The sequence below is a fragment of the Vipera ursinii genome (genome assembly GCF_947247035.1).
Source record: "Vipera ursinii genome assembly, chromosome: 1".
NCBI lineage: Eukaryota > Metazoa > Chordata > Lepidosauria > Squamata > Viperidae > Vipera > Vipera ursinii.
In genome coordinates, this window is record NC_139512.1 from 325,761,452 (window position 1) to 325,781,631 (window position 20,180).

The window sequence follows — 20,180 nt, forward strand, 5'->3', positions numbered from 1 at the left end:
CTCCTTTCCTATGTTGCAGAGATGAAGTAATTTAGGGGTAGGATTACAGCTGCAGTTTATCAGAAGAGCAGGTGAGGGAAAAGAGCAGAGAATAGAACAAAAGGTAGAGAGCATTTGTAGAAAGCTCTTACCTTTGGAGCTAGAGCACAAATCTGGAATTTTGTGGCTTCTGGATGGGCATCTTCACAAAATGGCTGCCAAAGGGAATCGAGTTAAAAAGTTCCAATTTACCAGAGTGTTGGTTGTCACAATTGCTAGCCATACCACCCCTACCCCTGCCACCCATTCCTTTTGGCTATGCCCTGGGTGTATTTCTAAATAAACACTATATTCCCAACATTTTTATTTTCTAAGAAAGTTGAAGGCACCATTTGGGGCTAAAGACCATTCCCAAAATCAAACAGTGGCTGCTTTAGAATGCCACATTGAAAACACTGGAGTTACAGCCTAAGGCAGGGGTCGGCAACCTCGGCTCTTTTATGACTCGTGGACTTCAACTCCAACTGAGCTATGCTGGCTCAGGAATTCTGGGAGTTGAAGTCCACGAGTCATAAAAGAGCCGAGGTTGCCGACCCCTGGCCTAAGGGAATGGTCTTTTCAAAACTGAGAATTGCAGCTAAGTCTCGTAGAATATCGGGGGGGGGGGGGCGGGGGGATGTGGACAAGCAAAAATGTAGCTAACCTACTTTTTAAAGTTAAAATAAACCTTAAAAAAGAAATTTGCTATCAAAACACCAAAAGGCATCCAAACATCTGCTGAAAAAAAGGCTGCACATCCATTACCAAATGTTCATCCCTTGCATATCAGTTGCCATATTGCACAATCATATACTTTCTTCCTCCATTCTTCTGTCTCTGCACCTTATCTTCATATCACTCTTGATTTTCCCAGGTCCCCTCCCTTATGTCAGGCTGACCCTAAAATGCCCACTTTCTTTACTATTGTTTTTCTGCACCTGTCCCCAAGCCTAGTGTCCCCCTCTTCTTAACAACCTCAATTTTCTTCTCAGATGCGTCTGGTGTTGTCTTGGTTTCCATGCTGCCATTCCCTTGCTTCTTCGTTCACTAGGCCCCGGTATTTGGATCCATCCATTTCTTATTCCATTTTTTTCATTTCAGCCTGCTTTTCCCCCTCATGTTATGTAATTGCATAACAATGATGTGCAGACCTCCATCTTTATTTTTTTGGGTCCACAAAGTGAACAAAGGTTAGTTGCTGGAAGCCAACACTTCATTTGGAATTGCTTTTAGCTCACTAAAGTCATGGACATTATGCTGCCTATCCCCAATGGGAACACTTTCACCTGCAACCATGTTGAGTTAGAGCAGGGGTGTCAAACTGCCGGCTTGTGGGCCGGATGCGTCATGGCGAAACCGCGCCCACCTCATTGCCGGCAATGGAAAAAAAGTCACGTCATGTGACATTGCAAGTTTGATACCCCTGAGTTAGAGCAACATTATGAACTGATTCAGGTTATATTCTAGGTTAGTGGAAACAATATTTTATTAGAGAGCATTAATGATTCTTTTAATTGAAATGTTCTAACCATGCTCCCTATAACTCCCCCCCCCACTTTACATGAGATATGTATTCTGCTACTAAACAACAGTTAGACAACAGCCAGTATGAGCTTGTGCATCCCTGTAAAATTAACAATGACATATACCAGCCACTGATCTGGTTTCTTTGAGCTGTCCTTTAGCTTAAAATAACTTGCAAGGCAAAATGAGTCCACTAAAACAGATATGTTCTTTTATTTATTTATTTTTTAGAAAAATGTACATCAAAGAGTTCTTTGTTATGATTTTTAGATAAGAAACAAGAGAAGTCTATACATAATACAAAAGAATGCTTTTAACTTAAGGTCCTATTACACATTTCTTTTGCTAAACACCATACATTTAGAATCACAATTCTGAGTTATAAAACAGATATATCGGTTGACTAAGTTAATGTCATATTGTAGAAAGCTTTATCAAGAGAAGCTAACTCTTGGACTTCAAATTTAAAAATAGAAAAACCAGAGCCAAACATGATTTTAAAAAAGAAATATATAAAAGCAGCTGTTTTTTAGATTGGGAGATCTTAGTATTCAAACATGTATTTACTTCTTCCCATCTTTCTGTTGGAGTCTTTCATGGCTGCTCCCTGTACATACAATAATACTTATACAAAATGATTTCTCCAAATGATTTTTTTTGTTGTTTTGGTCAAGAGGCTTACTAATGTTTGGCAAATACTTCTCCTTATGTCCTATTTTTCTTGGAAAAGTTAAAATATCAACAAGTGGTATGTAGAAAAGATTTGCCCAGTATCTTTTGCTCAGGAAACACCAAGTGCAAACTATTTCCTTTTTATTATACCTATTAATCTTTGTTATTTTTTAAAAAAACTCCATTACAAGAACAAATTACAGAATTCCTTCTTTAACTTTATTCATCCTCATGAGGCACTTTAAAAGAACAACAGCAAGGGATGTATCTAATATACATTACTGAAATGTCCTTAATATGTAGGTTAATATACAGAGAAGAGTCTATATATTCCACTATAGGGCTCCGAAGGCATACAGTACTTCAAGAATCCCCCTCTAGAAGCACTTTACTTTCCCCTATTGGCATGATTTGCTGCATTTCATTCATGTTAGAAAAATATGTGATTCCTTCACATATGAAGCAGGAATTTGACCATATAAATCAAGGGTGTCAAACTGCTGGCCCACAGGCCGGGCGTGTCATGAAGTAACCGCGCCCACACCATTGCTGGCAATGGCAAAAAAGGTCCAATAAGTCGCTTGAAGTCATGTGACGTCGTGAGTTTGACATGTCTGATGTAAATCAATATGTATTTTGACTGTCACCTGCAGTGTTTTTCTCCTAGTTTTGCTAAGTGAGAGTATTGAAAAGTATAGAATCTAGAACCTTGAGCACTGGATGGCTGCATCTGTGTATCCATGTATATGTATGTATTACTGACACTTGTAATTAATTCAGTAGCCATTTAGTAACTTTAAATATAGAATAGAGTTGTAAGGGACCTTGGAGGTCTTCTAGTCCAACCCTCTGCTTGAGCAGGAGACCCTATTATCATTTCAGACAAATGGTTGTCCTGTCTCTTTTTGAAAGCCTTCAGTGATGGAGCACACACATCTGAAGGCAAGTTATTCCATTGGTTAATTGCTCTCACTGTTCGGAAATTTCTCCTTAGTTCTAGGTTGATTCTTTCCTTGGTTAGTTTCCAGCCATTGTTTCTTGTCTTGTCTTTTGGTGCTTTGGAAAATAGTTTGACCCCCTCATCTTTGTAGGAGTCCCTCAAATATTAGAACAGTGCTATCATGTCCCACCAGTCCTTCTTTTCATTAGACTAGACATACCCAATTCCTTAACCGTTCTTCATATGTTTGAGCTTCCAACCCCCTAATAATTTTTGTTGTGGTTCTCTGTACTCTTTCAGAGTCTCAACATCTTTTGTGGTGACCAGAACTGGATGCAGTATTCCAAGTGTGCTCTTACTAAGGCTTTGTAAAGGAGTACTATAACTTCACATGATCTTGATTTTATCCCTCTATTACTGCAGCTTAGGATTGCATTGGCTTTTTTGGCTGCCGCCGCACCATGTTGGCTCATATTTAAGTGATTGTCCACTAGGACTCCAAGATCCTTCTCACAGTTACTGGCATTAAGCCACGTTTCACCTAGTCTAGGTAAAACCTAGCTGGTTTTTCTTACCTAAGTCTAAAACCTTACCTTAGTCTAAAACCTTATTTTTTATCTACTTTGAATTTCATTTTATTAGATAGGGCCCAGTATTCAAGTCTGTCAAGATCTTTTTTGATTTTGAGCTTGTCTTCTGGGGTGTCATCTGCAAATTTGATGAGTTCCCCTTCAATTCCCTTGTCTAGTTCACTTAGGAAGATGTTGAAGAGTACTGGGCCTAAACCTTGGGGTACCCCACTGCTTACTTGGGGTACCCCAATGTTTACTTCCCTCCATGTGGATGTAGTTCCTATTAAGCCCTTAATGAGTTTACTGTCAATAATAAAATGGCCTTCTTTGATATGGGCCACATTGTAAAGAACACAGGAAGCCCTTTTTCTTAATAGCTGGGTTATTTCATCCTCTTAAAGAGAAAAATACACATGTGGATTGATTTTCTCTGCTGAAATAAATGGAGTTATTGCAAGCAAAAGATTGGCATACTGGATTATGATGGCCACTATTTCACTGGATAAAAATGGAACTATTGTAGTACTGAGTTAAATAGTTGCACGTATGCCCTGAATATCACAACCGAAAACAAGGTTAGTTTCCAAGCTATTTTGAAAATGTATGAAGGCTTTTGTTTTTGAAATTACATAAACTATATTTAGGGTCTAACCCCATAACTCAGACTATGATCACTGAATGTATGAATGAGTATGTGTCAACAGTAAGACACTTCCATGAAATTGGAAATTCTGCTTGTTTAGACCCCCATATAGGTACACATCTTATTCATGTACTGGTTACATCTTCTAGTAATCACAGAGAAGCAGGAGCTGAGTAAGAATGTCATTTGGCTCACTCCCTCCATGCATTTTTTTTCAGAGCTGCTATGCTATAGGATGGCAATGACTACAAGTTATTGTAAGTATGATAGAGGTGCAGTTTCTCAATAGAAGGTGACAACATCCGGGTTATATTATGTAATAGCATGATTACAACTACTGATTTCCTTGTCTATAGAGATTCTCAGTCATCCAGGTCATAGTTATCCCAAAGTTGCTTTTTCATGAGGCAACTGGACTTTCTTGTTTGAAGATGTTTCTCTTGTCATCCAAGAAGCTTCTTTAGCTCTGACTGGATGGTGGGGAGTGGAAGGATTTATATTCCTTGGAGACAGCTGGTCATTTGCATTCTTTTAGAGAGTCATTGAGCCACTTGGAGGTTTGTCTGTGTCCTCAGGGTCACCTGAGTAGTGCAAATGGGTGTGGAGCCTTCTTGGAAGTTCCAGTCCTTTCAACAGTTCCAAGAAGGCTCCACACACATTTGCACTACTCAGGTGACCCTGAAGACGCAGACAAGCCTCCAGGTAGCACTAAGAACTCTCTAAAAGAATGCAAATGACCAGCTGTCTGCAAGGAGTATAAATCTTTCCATTCCCCGCCATCCAGTCAGAGCTGAAGAAGCTTCTTGGATGAGAAGCGAAATGTCTTCTAAGAAAAACAAGGAAGTCCAGTTGCCTGGTGAAAAAAGCATCTTTGGGATACTGATTTCCTTAATAAAGTTTTTTTCTTAAAAAAAAGTAAAATTATAAATAAAATCATAAGTGCTTCATTCAAAAGAAAGCTTCTTTGGTTGCTCTGGGTGCTAGCAAATTACTTCATTTCAGTGACTAAAAAGAGTAAGGTCCCACAATAAGTGTTAACCTCAGCACTGAACTTGACCGGTAGTTCATGTTGTTGACCGTCAACAACTCTAGGTCGATGATATATTCCCGTGGACCTGTTAATGGCTTTACCAACACAAGCATTGCACTCACGGAGCTTGTTTGCTGAAAGAAAGAAGGAAAACATGTACATGTACAGCCAAGGCACCCACAAATAATTTCCCAGGATGTATGCCTATGTGATAATGATTTAGAAAATATATTTCAGACCTCACACAAGTGTGAGTGCAACTTTTTCTCCTCTATTAATTAAAGCAATCAATGTGACCCTGCAAAAAAAAAACCCTACTGCTTTAGGTCATTTTAATGACTCTAAAAATAATTTCTTAATTAATAAGAGATGTGTTAGGTTTGCATGAGATTTGAAGCATTTCTTCCAAATCATTGTCAGAGAGTATATACTCCTATATGAGTATTTACACACAGAGATATATCCAGTGTATTGTAATGGTTAAAGTGTTAAACCTAGGGCCACCAAAGGCAGGTTCAAATTCTCCCTCAGCCATGGAAGTTTGCTGGGAAACTCTGGGTGAGCCCAACAGATGTGATGGAATGTAGTCTGAATTCAAGTTTCAAGTTTCAAGTTTTATTTAATTTATATACCGCCCTTCTCCTTGGTAGGGACTCAGGGCGGTTCACAGGGCATATATAAAAAAGACAATACAAAAATTAAAAAAGATAAAACCCATGCCCAGTTAAAAACAGTAATACAAATCTAAAACAACAAATTAAAACCCATAATCCCCCGTCAGGCCAGACCAGCTATTTCAAATAGGTGGGTCTTCAGGCCACGACGGAAAGTTCGGAGGTCTGATGCCGTCCGGAGCTCCACCGGCAGTTGGTTCCATAATGCCGGAGCGCCCACAGAGAAGGCCCTCCCCCTGGGGGCCACCAGTCAGCATTCCCTGACTGGCGGCACCCTGAGGAGGCCCTCTCTGTGGGAACGCACAGGGCGGAGGGGAGTTGATGCCGGCAGCAGGTGGTCCCCGAGGTAACCCGGACCCATGCCATGTAAGGACTTAAAGATTCCCAGGAGGGAGGGAGAGCATTCCAGAGGAGTAAGAGGCAACTCCGTTTCTGTGACTGAAGGAGGTGAAAACAGCCCCTCCCTAACATCTCCCAGAGAATATGCTTGATATAGGTGGCAGTCTGTTTCAGTTTGGCAAGATTTTGTCTATAAGTGTGGAGCAATAGAGAAATCTGCTTTAAAGAATCATCGTGTGTTTTTCTTGATTTCTGGGATCTGATAATAGAGCAGGGGTCTTCAAACGTGGCCCTTTTATGACTTGTGGACTTCAATTCCCAGAATTCCTCAGCCAGGCACGCTGGCTGAGGAATTCTGGGAGTTGAAGTCCACAAGTCATAAAAGGGCCAAGTTTGAAGACCCCTGTAATGGACTTATTTTGTGTAAAAAAAAAAAAGAAGATAAAATATGAATTATGTCTTTAGCAGTGATCAGATGACACAATGGGACAAAAGCGTTCTTCATAATGAAGTTGCTGATTCTAACCTCTTTAATTTGGTATGCTGAGTTCCATCTTCAGCATCTAAGAAGCTTCAGAAAAGCATTTGGAATACTTACTCTAAGAAAGAAGTCTCCATTGTCATTTCCAGATTTAATCCGGAAGGTGTTAATTGTATTGGGGATAATCGTGGTTGCCTGGATTTGGAAGATATCAGATGGCACAGTCCTCTCTGAATGGATGCTCATATATTTGTGAACAATGGAGTATGGCAGGTCCCGACAAAGATGATTAGATACTGGACAAATACAACGACTGTAAAAGAAAGCACAGTGACTGAAAAACATACTCAGTCCATTGGAAACTGGTGTTCAGTTTGGAACTCTGTTGATAGCTTCACTTACTTTTCAGATGCAAGCACGTAAGGCTCCTGACAAGGATTTCTTGGGTAACAGCGATAGCCACCATGATAATTAGAACACATCTCATCTTCTCGACATTCATTGCGTGTTTCACATTCATTTATATCTATATTAGCAAAAAGGTAAAAAGTTCTACAATTCTGCTATTTGCATTCTTTGAGACTGGAGTTATTCATAAACTTAAATCAGCAAATGTCTATGGAAATTCTCAATCATCCAGGTCACAGTTGTCTCAAACGTGCTTTTCAAAAGGCAACTGGACTTTCTTGTTTTTTTTTTCCTTTCCTTTTGATTCCCCATTTTGTCAGAAGTGAAGAAGATTCTTGGATGAAAAGGGAGTTCTTTTCAAGGAAAAATACCAAGAAAGTCCAGTTGCTTTTTGAAAAGCATATTTGAATCTGCAAAATAACTTAATAATTAAACTTAATTATTTGTTGCAGTCTGCAAACTATCTACTTAGCCCCTCTTTTGCACATATTGTAGCTTCTGTAAGTGGATCATGAAAGTACATATAAAAAAGAAAACAGACCTCAGAGATCTAAAGGCTGCCCCATTCTTCACTTACTGTAGTCTATCTAGATATGCAGGGCCCCACATGGTTATTCTTACTTACATCTATATCTATATCTCTATCATCTATATTTTTATCTACTCTTAAGTGGGATTCTCAGCTAAATACTCGTACTTGATTTCTCCTTGCTCATTTCCATTCAAGATTTTTGCACTCTTAGATAAAAAAAAAACAAATGAGTTTTTCAATATGTTATATGCTGTAGGAGATCAGTGGTCTATATTGGTTGCACAGTTTTGCCAGGCCTGGTTTAAACCTGCTATGCATCTCTTAGATAAGTTTTACTGTATTATATTACAAAGAGAACATCTTGTGTCAAGCAAGGATTTGTCATTTGTATGATTTGATTTTTTTAAAAAAATAGTGTTAATATTATCATTACTTTTGCAGATATGGGAACTTACCTTGACAGTTTCTTCCTCTGACCAACTGGTATCCATCTGGACATGCACAGGAGAATTTTCCTGGCTCATTGACACATTGATATTGGCACAGAAAGTTAGAAGCTCTACATTCATCAACATCTGCAAAACAGAGGCATTTTCTAACCCAGTTTTGAAGGTTCAGCATCTGCTTTTACATTGTTCCTTGCCTATTATCTTAGTTACTTAGGCTGCAAAATACAAATGTTTCTTCCTTCCTTCCTACTTTCTGACAGCTTCTGGAGGGAAATTGCATCTGCCTACAAGAATGAGGTGCATGAATAGGAATAGAATCACTACTACCAAGTAGAAATCAAAAAGAGCTTTCAAAGAGCAAGATTTTAGTGAAAGAATCAGCCTTCTAAAATGCCTTTTTTAATTGCAAAAGTTTGCCAGAGAATGTGAGCCTAATATATTGGTCTGGATTCTCTATTTTTGACAAATAATATTGTGGGAGCCCAGCACAATGTTAGTGGGAAAATCAAGGTGCAGAAGTGGTCTTTTTTGCTTTTGTGTAATAAGAGATATTAGTGATGAACACACTAAAGAAGGCATTAAAGCTTCTGATTAGGAAGGTGAAAAAATGAACCTGCAATATGTTTTCTTTGAACATTACTAACAGTGAACATGTTCTATTCAAAAGATTCCTTCCTGTCCCTGTTGTCTGAGAACATCAACAAGCTAAACAACTACTACTCACCATCACAGCTGATTCTGTCTGGGCTTAACTCGAAGCCTTGATTGCACTGGCATAAGAAAGAACCAACTATATTGTAGCACAGTTGAGCACAGGGGTTGCCGGTCTCACACTCATTTATGTCTAAGAAGAAAAGAAAACAAATGTGGCATTTTGATCTTTTCTTGAACCAGTTTGGAGCATACTCACCAGATTCTTTGTATACAATACATGCTTGTTCACTGTGAATCAATTTATATGGACAGGGAATGAAACCCCAGCCTACCAAGTGTGGACCATTTTTTCTGCTTAGTTTTGCTTCCTTCCCCAAATTAAAATGAATGGGTATTTTATGCAAACAAATAGTGGCTTATATAATTAGAGGTAAAGTTGATCCAGGTGCTTTATGGATCTGAATAGCAGCTACTGGTAACAGGAAATAACCAGGGCTCGTTCATGTACATCAGTGGTTTTTCACTGCACCCCAATTCTCTTCGGTTTCTTGGAGGTGAAGCACCAAATATGATACCTAAAGCAATGATGGAGGAACACAAAACCCAAACCTGACTGAACATGGATACAAGTCCACATTCAGGTCTACCCTGTGGTTGGAGGAGAGGAAAATGCTTTTCTTTACTCTCTACAAAGACTGAGATAAATCATCTGTGGAATTAGCTGGGACACCTTTTCGCCTGTAGGTTCTGATAAAATGGCTAAGACACTATCTAGCATGCCCACTGCCATCCATGATTATATCTGTGCCTAATTTGGATCCTATAGGAAACAGAGGGAACATGATGGGTGCTTGTAGCCTGATGAAAGCTGTGACATGTCCCTCCCTTTAGGAGCCCTCACTGGATGCAGCCAATTTGAATAATTTAAAACCAGTTTCCAACATTACCTTTTGGGGAAAAGTTATTGAAAGGGTGGTGGGAACATAGTCTACAAAGCATCATGGTAGAACAGGGGTCTTCAAACTCGGCCCTTTTATGACTCATGGACTTCAAATTCCAGAATTCCTCAGCCAGTGTGCCTGGCTGAGGAATTCTGGGAGTTGAAGTCCATGAGTCATAAAAGGGCCGAGTTTGAAGACCCCTGTGGTAGAAGAGATTTAGCTAGATACTTTTAAGTTAGATCAGGACTCATCATGGAGTGGAAATAAGTGCTGGCTACCCTAAGGATCAATCTTTGTTGGGATTTAGATGCAGGTAATGTTCTTGTCCTATTCCTTCTATTTCAGTGGCATTGATATTATTGACTACTGTATCATTTTTACCATTTACCAGCACGGGGTTGGAGGCAATGATTTGCAATGGTTCTGTTCTTTCTTCTGTTCTTTCACTAAGAGGTGGTAGAGGAGAAAAGGACAGTCACATGGCTTCTCTCTTGTGTGATATAGCAGGATTTGGTCATCTCCCTATTGTTTAATATCTACATGAAGCTATTGTGGGAGGTCATATTGTGGATTGGGTATTGGTGTAGTGGTTAAGGCAAAAGGCTAGAAGCTAGGATGCCATGAGTTCTAGTTCTGCCTTAAGCACAAATCCCTGAGTGGCTTTGGGCCAGTCACTCTTTCAGCCTCAGATAGAAGACAATGACCAATAACTTCTGAAATATTGCCAAGAAAACTGCAGGAAACTTGCCTAGGTAGCTACTGGGCATCATCACTGAAAGCATAAAAGCACAAAAGTCTCTATTTTGGCTGACCTGGCGATCTGTCCCAATGTCAGGAGGTTGGAGGGAACTAGATGGAATGATACAGACTGAAGTTGAACCCAAGCAAAATGAGGTCTTTTGTCTAATCAAGTTCTTAATTAGTTTTGGTGGTGTTTCTTGAGGAAGAGGCTTTAATAAGAGGAAGTAGGTCTGTGACTTGGGGGTCTTTCTGGACTTGCAATTACTGCCAGATAGGCAGTTGGGAGTTGTGGTCTGGAAGGTGTTTGCTAAGCTCTGGTTATACCCCTTTCTGGAGCATGAAGACCTATAATAACTCAAGCCCACATCATCACAGGCTTAGATTACTGCAATATGAACTTGAAGACCACTATAAGCTATAACTGATTCAAATGGAAAAGTGTGCTTGATGGGAGGTATTAATTGCTCTGCATTGGGGGCCAACAGGCTGTTAAGTGCAATTCAAAGTGCTGATTTTCCCCTATAAGGCCTTAGCAAAGTACCTTCAAGGTTGTCTTCTCCAACCAGAATCAATCTTTTCAATGCAATCTTAATGGGAAAATGTCTTAGCAAACTCACATTTTCAAGAAGCTAGTTAATGTTGCTTTTTATTCATTTGTTATGGATCAACCTACTTAAAATACAGGTTAGTTTCAAGCGTGGTGCTCTCCAGAAAGTGGTTGAGCTGTTCCAGAGAGCCCTTGAGAGCCTAATGGCATCTTGTATGTAGCTACTGAAGTGCTGCTGAAGTGTTATTATACTAATACTAAAGGAACATCATGTACATAGTATTTAATAACATTAAATTAATCAGAATGCTCTGGTGCATTTAATTGCTAGGATTAGTTTTTTAATCTTCATTATTTACTATGGCTATTTTATATATACCAGCACAACCATAAATATTTTACTGCTTTTTTAAAAATTGCATTTTGCATACTATTTGTGTTACTATGATTTGTACATACAACCTCAATAAATAAGTGACACATCAATCATTGGTATTCATATGTGGTGGCTTCTTAATTTTTCTACAGTTAAGTTTTTGTATCCTTATATTTATCTGCTTCAGTCTAGCTTGCCAAGGAGAACCCTGAGTTTATGACAAAAACCTAACCAAAGCCAGATCGGACAGCCACTTGTCTGAAATGGCATAATGCTTGAGCACAGGTTGGACTAGAAGACCCCCAAGGTTCCTTCCAATTCTATTATTCTATTCCACTTCTATATTTGAGCTAAGGTAAGGCAGATTTTAGGGACGCGGTGGCTCAGTGGGTTAGGACGCTGAACTTGTCGATCGGAAGGTTGGCAGTTTGGCGGGTCGAATCCCGAGTGCCGCGTAGCAGAGTGAGTGCCTGTTACTCGTCCCAGCTTCTGCCCACCTAGCAGTTCAAAAGCATGTAAAAATGCAAGTAGAAAAATAGGGACCACTACGGTGGGAAGGTAACAGCGTTCCATGCTAGTCATGCCGGCCACATGACCATGGAGACGTCCTCGGACAAGCGCTGGCTCTTCGGCTATGAAACAGAGATGAGCACCGGCCCCTAGAGTCGGAAACGACTAGCACGCATGTGCGGGGGAACCTTTACCTTTACCTTTAAGGCAGATTTTAAGAAGAAGGAAGTGCAAATACTATAGCTTCTACTTCCAAAAATGTTTTGAAATGAGCATTTGTAGGGCTATAGCATTCTAAATGTTTTCATGAAAAATAAAATGCGAGTCTTCTGCTAAATGGAAGCCTCCAGAATACTGGATAACATCTTCCCCAATTTTACTCAAAGTTTTCTATGAGATATGGCATAGGTACAAAATTGAGAACTCAAAAATCCATATAATCCTGTCTCATTTCCTGAGATTTACTAAGATTATTGTGAACTCTGAGGTTAGAAATTGGTCCCGATCACTTTTTTTTAACTTTCAGCTGTCATTTGGTTTTTTTTTAATTGTCATCTCAATAAAGTCAAATAAAAATGTTAATCAAACTAATTAATGTAATTGCTATTTTAAGAGTGGTGACTACGCTGTAATGTGGTTTTAAGTGTTTAAAACATTTGGATTTGTAGTCTAGACATATTCTTGGATAGTGAAGAAGAATCTAATAAAAATTAAGCACCTGCTGTCTCTGGGCTTTTGCCAAATAACCATATAATTTCAAAACCATAAGAATGCAGTAATAAATCTGTTTCTTAACAGAATATTCATTAGAAGATTTGACCTGTTTGGTTAAGACAAAAAAATTAAAAATAAAACCAATTAAAATCAATACTGCAAAATTACCAACATAATAATGATGAACGGAAACCTTCCAGAAGTTAATAAGAGATAAAGAATAGCATATTAATGATTTAAAATGTGAATCATAAACAGTTATTCATTATGTAGATCAAGAATTTTAATTTGATGTACTTGGGAATGACAGTGGTCCCCAACCTTTCCACCTTGGTGGCCTGGCCTAGCGCGTGGGGGGGGGATGTGAATGATAGGCACACGTGCACACGCACACAGCTCCATGTGAATGGAGCTTGTGCATGAGCAAAGGGAACTTGACTAGTGCGCAAAGCTCCACTCACACGAGTGGGGGGCGCTTGAGCAGAAATCGCTCGTGTAGTCTGGTTCAAATAGGTCACAACCCGGTAGTGGGTTGTGGCCTGGGGGTTAGGGACCTCTGCTCTAATGCACAAAAAACTTAATTATACTAGGTTAACAGCCAATAGCTGCCTGTTCAGATGGCTGGTGGCTTTGCAGAGAATGGGTAGCCTTCCTTCCATCATATCCTAACCTGTTAAGTGGAGATCCCAGGAATGAACATGGAACATTTTGCACACCACAGAGTGGTTCTATCGCAGGATTAGTAAGTCTGTTTAGAAATCACCATTGATAATACAACCAATCATTCGACAAAACCAAATTATTCAGTCACATCAAATTTCTTAGCACAGAACTCTCAAACTTAACATTTAATGTATCAAAACCCATCCTTTTATTCTTATTCAACTTTCATTAAAGATGCAACATTTAATCAAAGCGAGACTAGAAAGTTACATCTACTTAAATGAACAGAAGTTTCCCCCCCAAAAAACTATAAGTTTTAACATTAAATATTTAGATGAGCACTATATTTCTATGAAAGTCTCTGGAGTCATTCCCTACAATTTCAATTCCAATAATTGCATTTTAGAACAGGTTCGGACTTGAAATCCAAGCATCTGAATGGAACTGGGATGGAAAAAACCTTTTCTAAAACAACATACCTTATTCAGATCTAAAGAAAGCAGACTCCTTTCTACAGAAATATTGTTTTTATTCATATGCAAACATCCATGTTATATATCATTATATCCATTATTTCTTCCATTCAATCACGACCAACTCTTGGAGACTGCCTGGACAAGTTCTTACAGTTTTCTTGGCAAGGTTTTTCAGAAGTGGTTTGCTATTGCTTCCTTCCAGGGGCTCAAAGAAAATGACTTGCCCAAGGCAACCCAGCTGGCTTTGTGCATAAGGCAGGACTAGAATTCAGAGTCTCCTGGTTTCTAGTCAGATGCTTTAACCACTATATCAATCTGGCTCTCTATATCCATTATACCCAATCCAAAATATTCCCAATGTTTGACCCTCATACAATGTGACTTGGAGCTTCCTAAGTATCTTAGTATCCTATAGTTATACTCTAAAGTCACCCATTGTTAGAAAAAAAGGGCAGTTTAAGACTGGGACGAGCTGAGACAACTGCTAGACTAAGATGCAGGAGGTAATTATACAAGCACCCTCCCCCGTGTTTGCCTTTTTCGGAAGAGGAAAGCCATCCCCACATTTCTTTAAATGCAACTCAACAGACTTTCAACATTTCAAATGTACCCATTGGCCTCCCAATATTGGACATCTTTGGTTAGCTTTTCCAGAAAGAATTCTATGAACTCTGGGAACTCTACTTTGGGTGAAGATATGGGGGGAAGATTTTAGCAATTACTTTTATACATCTATAACTACTCTTCAATTAGTTCCCTAAAAATTCATAACAAAATCAATTAAGATATCCTTAAATGAAAGATATTTGAAACTGAAATAAGAAATGCATCATACACACAAAGGCAGGGTCAGAGCAATATTTTAAAATAAATATAAATTTAATAGTCCACACTAATGAAAAGACTAAATTAAATATAAATCACTACTATTGATGTAGAATATTTTTTATTTTTTATTATTACTCTATAAAAGAACAACAATGGAATCACATGCAAAAAGTATGTTGATGAATGCATTTCTTGAAGTGACATTTCTTGAAGGTCATTTTACATACCACATAAATGGCTATCTTCATTGAATTCCATGCATCTTGCATTTATGTAACCAGAAAATATGATAGTAAGCACATATTTCTAAATTTAAACATGACAGTTTCTACAAAAATGTCCTGAAGTGTGCTTACCGGCACATGTGCGGTTGTCAGGTGTTAACTGAAAGCCAGCATTGCAATGGCAGTGGTAGGAACCAGGACTGTTCACACACCGATGATGGCAAAAGGAAGGGAACGTGCATTCATCAATGTCTATGTTGCCGTTAGAACAGAAGTATTTTAAAAATAATTCCAAAAATGACATTACAAAAAAAATGAACTGCCACATATAATCTTAATATCATAGGAATGTTGTACACATGGAGCTGTCGAGTAGCAATACCTGCAAACATCCCCTTTGGTGCCCATCAGTGTTTTTAATGTATTTTTCATGAAACCAAAATTTAATAGAAAAGTAGCATACTGCAAAGAAAAATATCAATGTGCAACACCATAATTAATTTTAAGAATACATTTGTCATTCTTAGTGGAAACTAATTTCCATATACAGGTAATCCTCAACTTACAACAGACTCACAACTTATAACAAAGGAGCCGTGGTGACGCAGTGGTTAGAATGCAGTACTGCTGACTGCCAGCAGTTCGATTCTCACCGGCTCAAGGTTGACTCAGCCTTCCATCCTTCCGAGGTGGGTAAAATGAGGACTTAGATCAGAGGTGTCAAACTTGCAACGTCACGTGATGTGTCGCAACATATCGCCACTTTTTTCCCCATTGCCGGCAATGGGGTAGCCATGGTTTCGCCATAACACATCTGGCCCACAGGCCGGCAGTTTGACACCTCTGACCTAGATTGTTGGGGGCAATAGGCTGACTCTGTAAACCACTTAGAGAGGGCTGTAAAGCACTATGAAGTGGTGTATAAGTCTAAGTGCTATTGCTATTTAGTGTCTGTTCAAACTTACAACGGCACTGAAAAAAGTGATTTATGACCATTTGTCACCCTTAAGACCACTGCAGCATCCTCATGGTCATGTGATCCAAATCCAGATGCTTGGCAACTGACTCATATTTATGACGATTGCAATGTCCTGGTGTTATGTGATCACCTTTTGCAATCTTCTGACAAGCAAAGTCAAGGGGGAAGCCAGATTTGTTTAATAACCATGTTACTAACTTAACAACTGCAGGGATTCACTTAACAGCTGTAGCAAGAAAGGTCATAAAACAGGGCAAAACTCACTTAGCAAATGTCTCACTTATTGTAGCAATAGAAATTTTGGCCTCAATTGTGCTCCTAAGTCGAAGACTATCTGTACTCCTTAAAAAAAAGCCAAGGACTGATATGGAACAGCAGAGCGGTAGTGCTGGACAGAGAGGGTAACGAGGAATTTCCCACTAGGAGGCCTTCCTATATATAGCAGCCCTTTAGGGCTAGATTTTGGATCATTCTGTAAATCTCAGTCAAAAGTCACTGTCTGAGCTCTGACTGGATTCCCTTGAAATTCATTGTTGAGATATTGAATGGAAAAATCATAGGATTTTAAACCCCAAATTAAAATTATCCCCAAACATCAAGGAGGCCAGAGAGATGCTGGGCAAAATATTTGACATTGTGCTTTATAGTGCCTGAGACAGCATATAAAGCACCTATTTTTGAATTGTTAAAGCGGCTGTGCCTGCTATTTGCAAAGTCCGTCATTTGTCAGCTACCCCCTTATCTGCAGGCATAAACTTGTAGAGACCACGTGACTGCTTTAATTATTTGAACATAGGTGCATGCTGAACTGATTTCTTTCAAATGTTTTAATGCACAGTCCTCTTACAAGCTCTCCATCTTAAACCTTGTAGTAGATTTTCAAAGCTATCTATCCTTCACGTGCGGTAACTACAACTTTCGTTATCCTCATCAATGCAACTCCACTGCTGGCAGCAGATGATGAGTAAGAGCAAACCTGTCATTTCCACATGTGTGTCCATTTATTTATTTATTTCATTGGAAAAAACTTATATTTGGTCACCTATACTATATACTACTAAAACTCCTATGTCTGTAACTTTTAACTGGGTGAAATGCAGCATCATGGGGCAAAACCTTGTTAACAAATAGTCCTCAAGTGGGATAGCGTACAGAACTTTGGGACCTGTTACTCCCAAGGAAATAAAATTTGGGAAAATTGTGACCACTTCAGTGTTGCTGGGCTGCTGCTGCTTCAGCCTGGCCAGGCTGCTGCAGTCACACGATCCTCATCTTCAATATTCTGTGACATTTCCATTTCCCCTCATGCACTCCCTCGCTCCCTCCCCCACCCAGCAACAGCCACTTACCAACCAGTTTGGGAGGGAAGTGAAGGAGGGAGGAAGGAAGGAAGGAAGGAAAAGAAGAATGGAAGGAAGGAACAGGGAAGAAAGAATCCCTGTGCATCCTTCCCAGCCCCAGCTGCCCCCACAAGTATGCAGCACCTCTTCCATAGTCCCATGCAATCTCCCAGACCTGCGCGACCCCTGCAAGCTTTCCCTGACTCAAGCAGCACTTCTTGAGCCCCTCCATGCACCCTTCTTGATCCACGCTACACCTTCTGCATGCTTTCTCCAACCCACGTGGCACTCCTCATGCACCTCTGAGCGCTGTTCTCACCCCATGCTGCACCTCCATGAATTCTCCCTGACCTGTGTGGTGCCTCTTGCACATTCCTATGCACCCTTTCTGATCTGCACAACCTCCTCAACTTGCAACACCTGCCCAGCACACCCTCCCCAACTCATGCAGCCTTTCTGTGACAGGCCTAACCTGTGCAGCAGCATTTTCATACACCTCCCAGGCAACCATCCTGACTTGTGTCACCCCCTGCATGCCCTCCCTGACCCATGTGGCCCCTCTTACATATCCCCACGACCCTCAGGCATTCTTCTCAACCCACCTCGCCCCTCAGTGCCCTGGCCTAGCTGACCCATGTGACACCTCTCATGTTCCCTTCCTGACACACATTGCCCACCCACCTACTGTCCCTGATCTAGGCAACATCTCTTGCACAATCCATGCACCATTCCCAATCCGCATGATACTTCTTGTACATGTCTATGTAATGTTCCTGTCCTGTGCCTCCTCACTATTTCCTCCACTAAACAGCAGGTACTTACCTTCCTGTTGGTCTTGGACTTGCAACTTGCTGCTGCTTTATCCTCTGCAACCTTCCAGAAGCAAAGTAAATAGAGAGGCCAGCAGGAATTGGAGAGAGGGAAGGAGGGAGGGAGGATTTCCAATGCTTTTACCAGCTTCCCATAAGGAAATTCAATGGGGAAGCCAACAGAAAGCTGCTCCCATTCTCACTGCTGTTTTGCTCACCTACATTCATTCTGTTTCTGTTTATATAAAGAAATGTATCTGAAAGAATGACCCAATAGGGCAAGGGTTGTCTAGTACATGATAAATCTAATAAATCTAATAAAATAAATAAATAATCTAGGCAGGTAATAGTAACATTCCATAAAAGCAAAATACATAAACTCCACAAACCCCACAAAAGACATTTTGCAATGTGGTACTTACCAAAGCACTGGTCTCCTCGCTTTTGATACCCAGTTCGACACTGGCAGGTGAATGATCCCCTTAAGTTGACACAGACCTGATCTGACCTACAGGTGTGGGCACCAGTGGTACATTCATCAACATCTTTTAAAAACAAGGAAAGAAAATGACATATTATGAACTTTGGAAAGGTCATCATAATGTTTGTATTTCTCTTCAGAATATGAAGATGTTAAAATCAAGGTCTGATTCCAACATTAGTGGAAGAGAATCATAACTGTCGTCCTGAATAAATCATCCCTCAGCTTATTTTGGCATCCATGGCATTGCCAGTTCTTTTGTAGTCTTTCTCAGCTTCAGTTTTTCATCATTTTTCAAAAACTTATGATATAGGCAGAGATTTCTACAAAGATTTCTTGGGGCAATAACTTGCCAACTTACCTGCCAATTACTGGTGATTCAAGGTAGCCAAGAAGGCTCACATAAAACAAAATGGTGTATATAAAATCTACCTGAAGTAATAAATCTGTCTCAATGAAACAAACAGTCCAGGCAATTTTATTCAGAACACACTAGTCAAGGAAAGTAGGATTCTGGATCTCATTTGACAGAGGTGGTTTACTTTCTCTAAATCTGAGGACTATGTTTATAGATGATACCACTCTAATGGCAGAAAGTGAAGAGGAACTAAAGAGCCTCTTGTTGCGGATGAAGAAGGAGAGTGCAAAAGTTGGCTTGAAACTTAACATTAAGAAAACCAAGATCATGGCATCCGGCTCTCTCAATTCCTGGCAAATATATGGGGAAGAAATGGAGGTAGTGACAGATTTTATTTTCCTGGGCTCCAAGATCACTGCAGACGGGGACTGTAGCCAAGAAATTAAAAGACACTTGCTCCTGGGGAGGAAAGCCATGGCAAATCTAGACAGCACACTAAAAAGCAGAGACATCACCCTGCCAACAAAAGTGCATGTATTCAAGGCTATAGTTTTCCCAGTTGCAATGTATGGCTGTGAAAGTTGGACCATAAGAAAGGCTGAGCGCCAAAGAATTGAGGCCTTTGAACTCTGGTGCTGGAGAAGACTCCTGCTAGTCCCTTGGACTTCAAGGTGTTCAATCTGGTCAGTCCTAGAAAAGATCAACCCTGACTGCTCTTTAGAAGGTCAGATCCTGAAGCTGAAACTCAAATACTTTGGCCACCTAATGAGAAGGAAGGAGTCACTGGAGAAGAGCCTAATGCTGGGAAAGATTAAGGGCAATAGAAGAAGGGGATGACAGAGAATGAGGTGGCTGGATGGAGTCACTGAAGAAGTAGGTGTGAGCTTAAATGGACTCCAGAAGATGGTAGAGGACAGGAAGGCCTCGAGGTATGTTGTCCAAGGGGTCACAATGGGTCGGACATGATGTCTCAACTAACAACATTTATAGTCCTCAGATTTTTAGGTAAAGGAGGTATAGCGGCATCCTTGCTTTTATTCTTCTCCAAGGCAGATCTATGTTTGAAGGCTGTTATGGAAATGGACAAAACTGAGCAAATTAAAGCCAAACTGCATGATAAACCTGACAACTTAAAGCCACCAAATCAAACTTTGACCTTAAATGATGAACTGACAATCCAAGAACAAATAGAAGTGGAAACTAACATCAAAATAGGAGACTTCAAAGAGTAACAAATGCAGCCTACAGAGAACCTTG

At 39.9% G+C, this 20,180-nt stretch overlaps 1 protein-coding gene across 1 annotated transcript in view; it reads right to left on the bottom strand.

The window, feature by feature from the left end:
• Nucleotides 1-5,025: 5,025 nt before the first annotated feature.
• Nucleotides 5,026-20,180, bottom strand: part of EFEMP1 (EGF containing fibulin extracellular matrix protein 1) — a 64,753-nt gene continuing 49,598 nt past the window's right edge. Inside the window, exons 5-11 of the mRNA XM_083349266.1 lie at nt 18,507-18,629; nt 15,089-15,208; nt 9,007-9,126; nt 8,289-8,408; nt 7,296-7,419; nt 7,011-7,206; nt 5,026-5,533 (exon numbers count right to left, since the gene is read on the bottom strand). Of these exons, the coding sequence (XP_083205392.1) occupies nt 5,375-5,533; nt 7,011-7,206; nt 7,296-7,419; nt 8,289-8,408; nt 9,007-9,126; nt 15,089-15,208; nt 18,507-18,629 (962 nt within the window). The 3' untranslated portion in view covers nt 5,026-5,374. The remainder of the gene's footprint in view (nt 5,534-7,010; nt 7,207-7,295; nt 7,420-8,288; nt 8,409-9,006; nt 9,127-15,088; nt 15,209-18,506; nt 18,630-20,180) is intronic.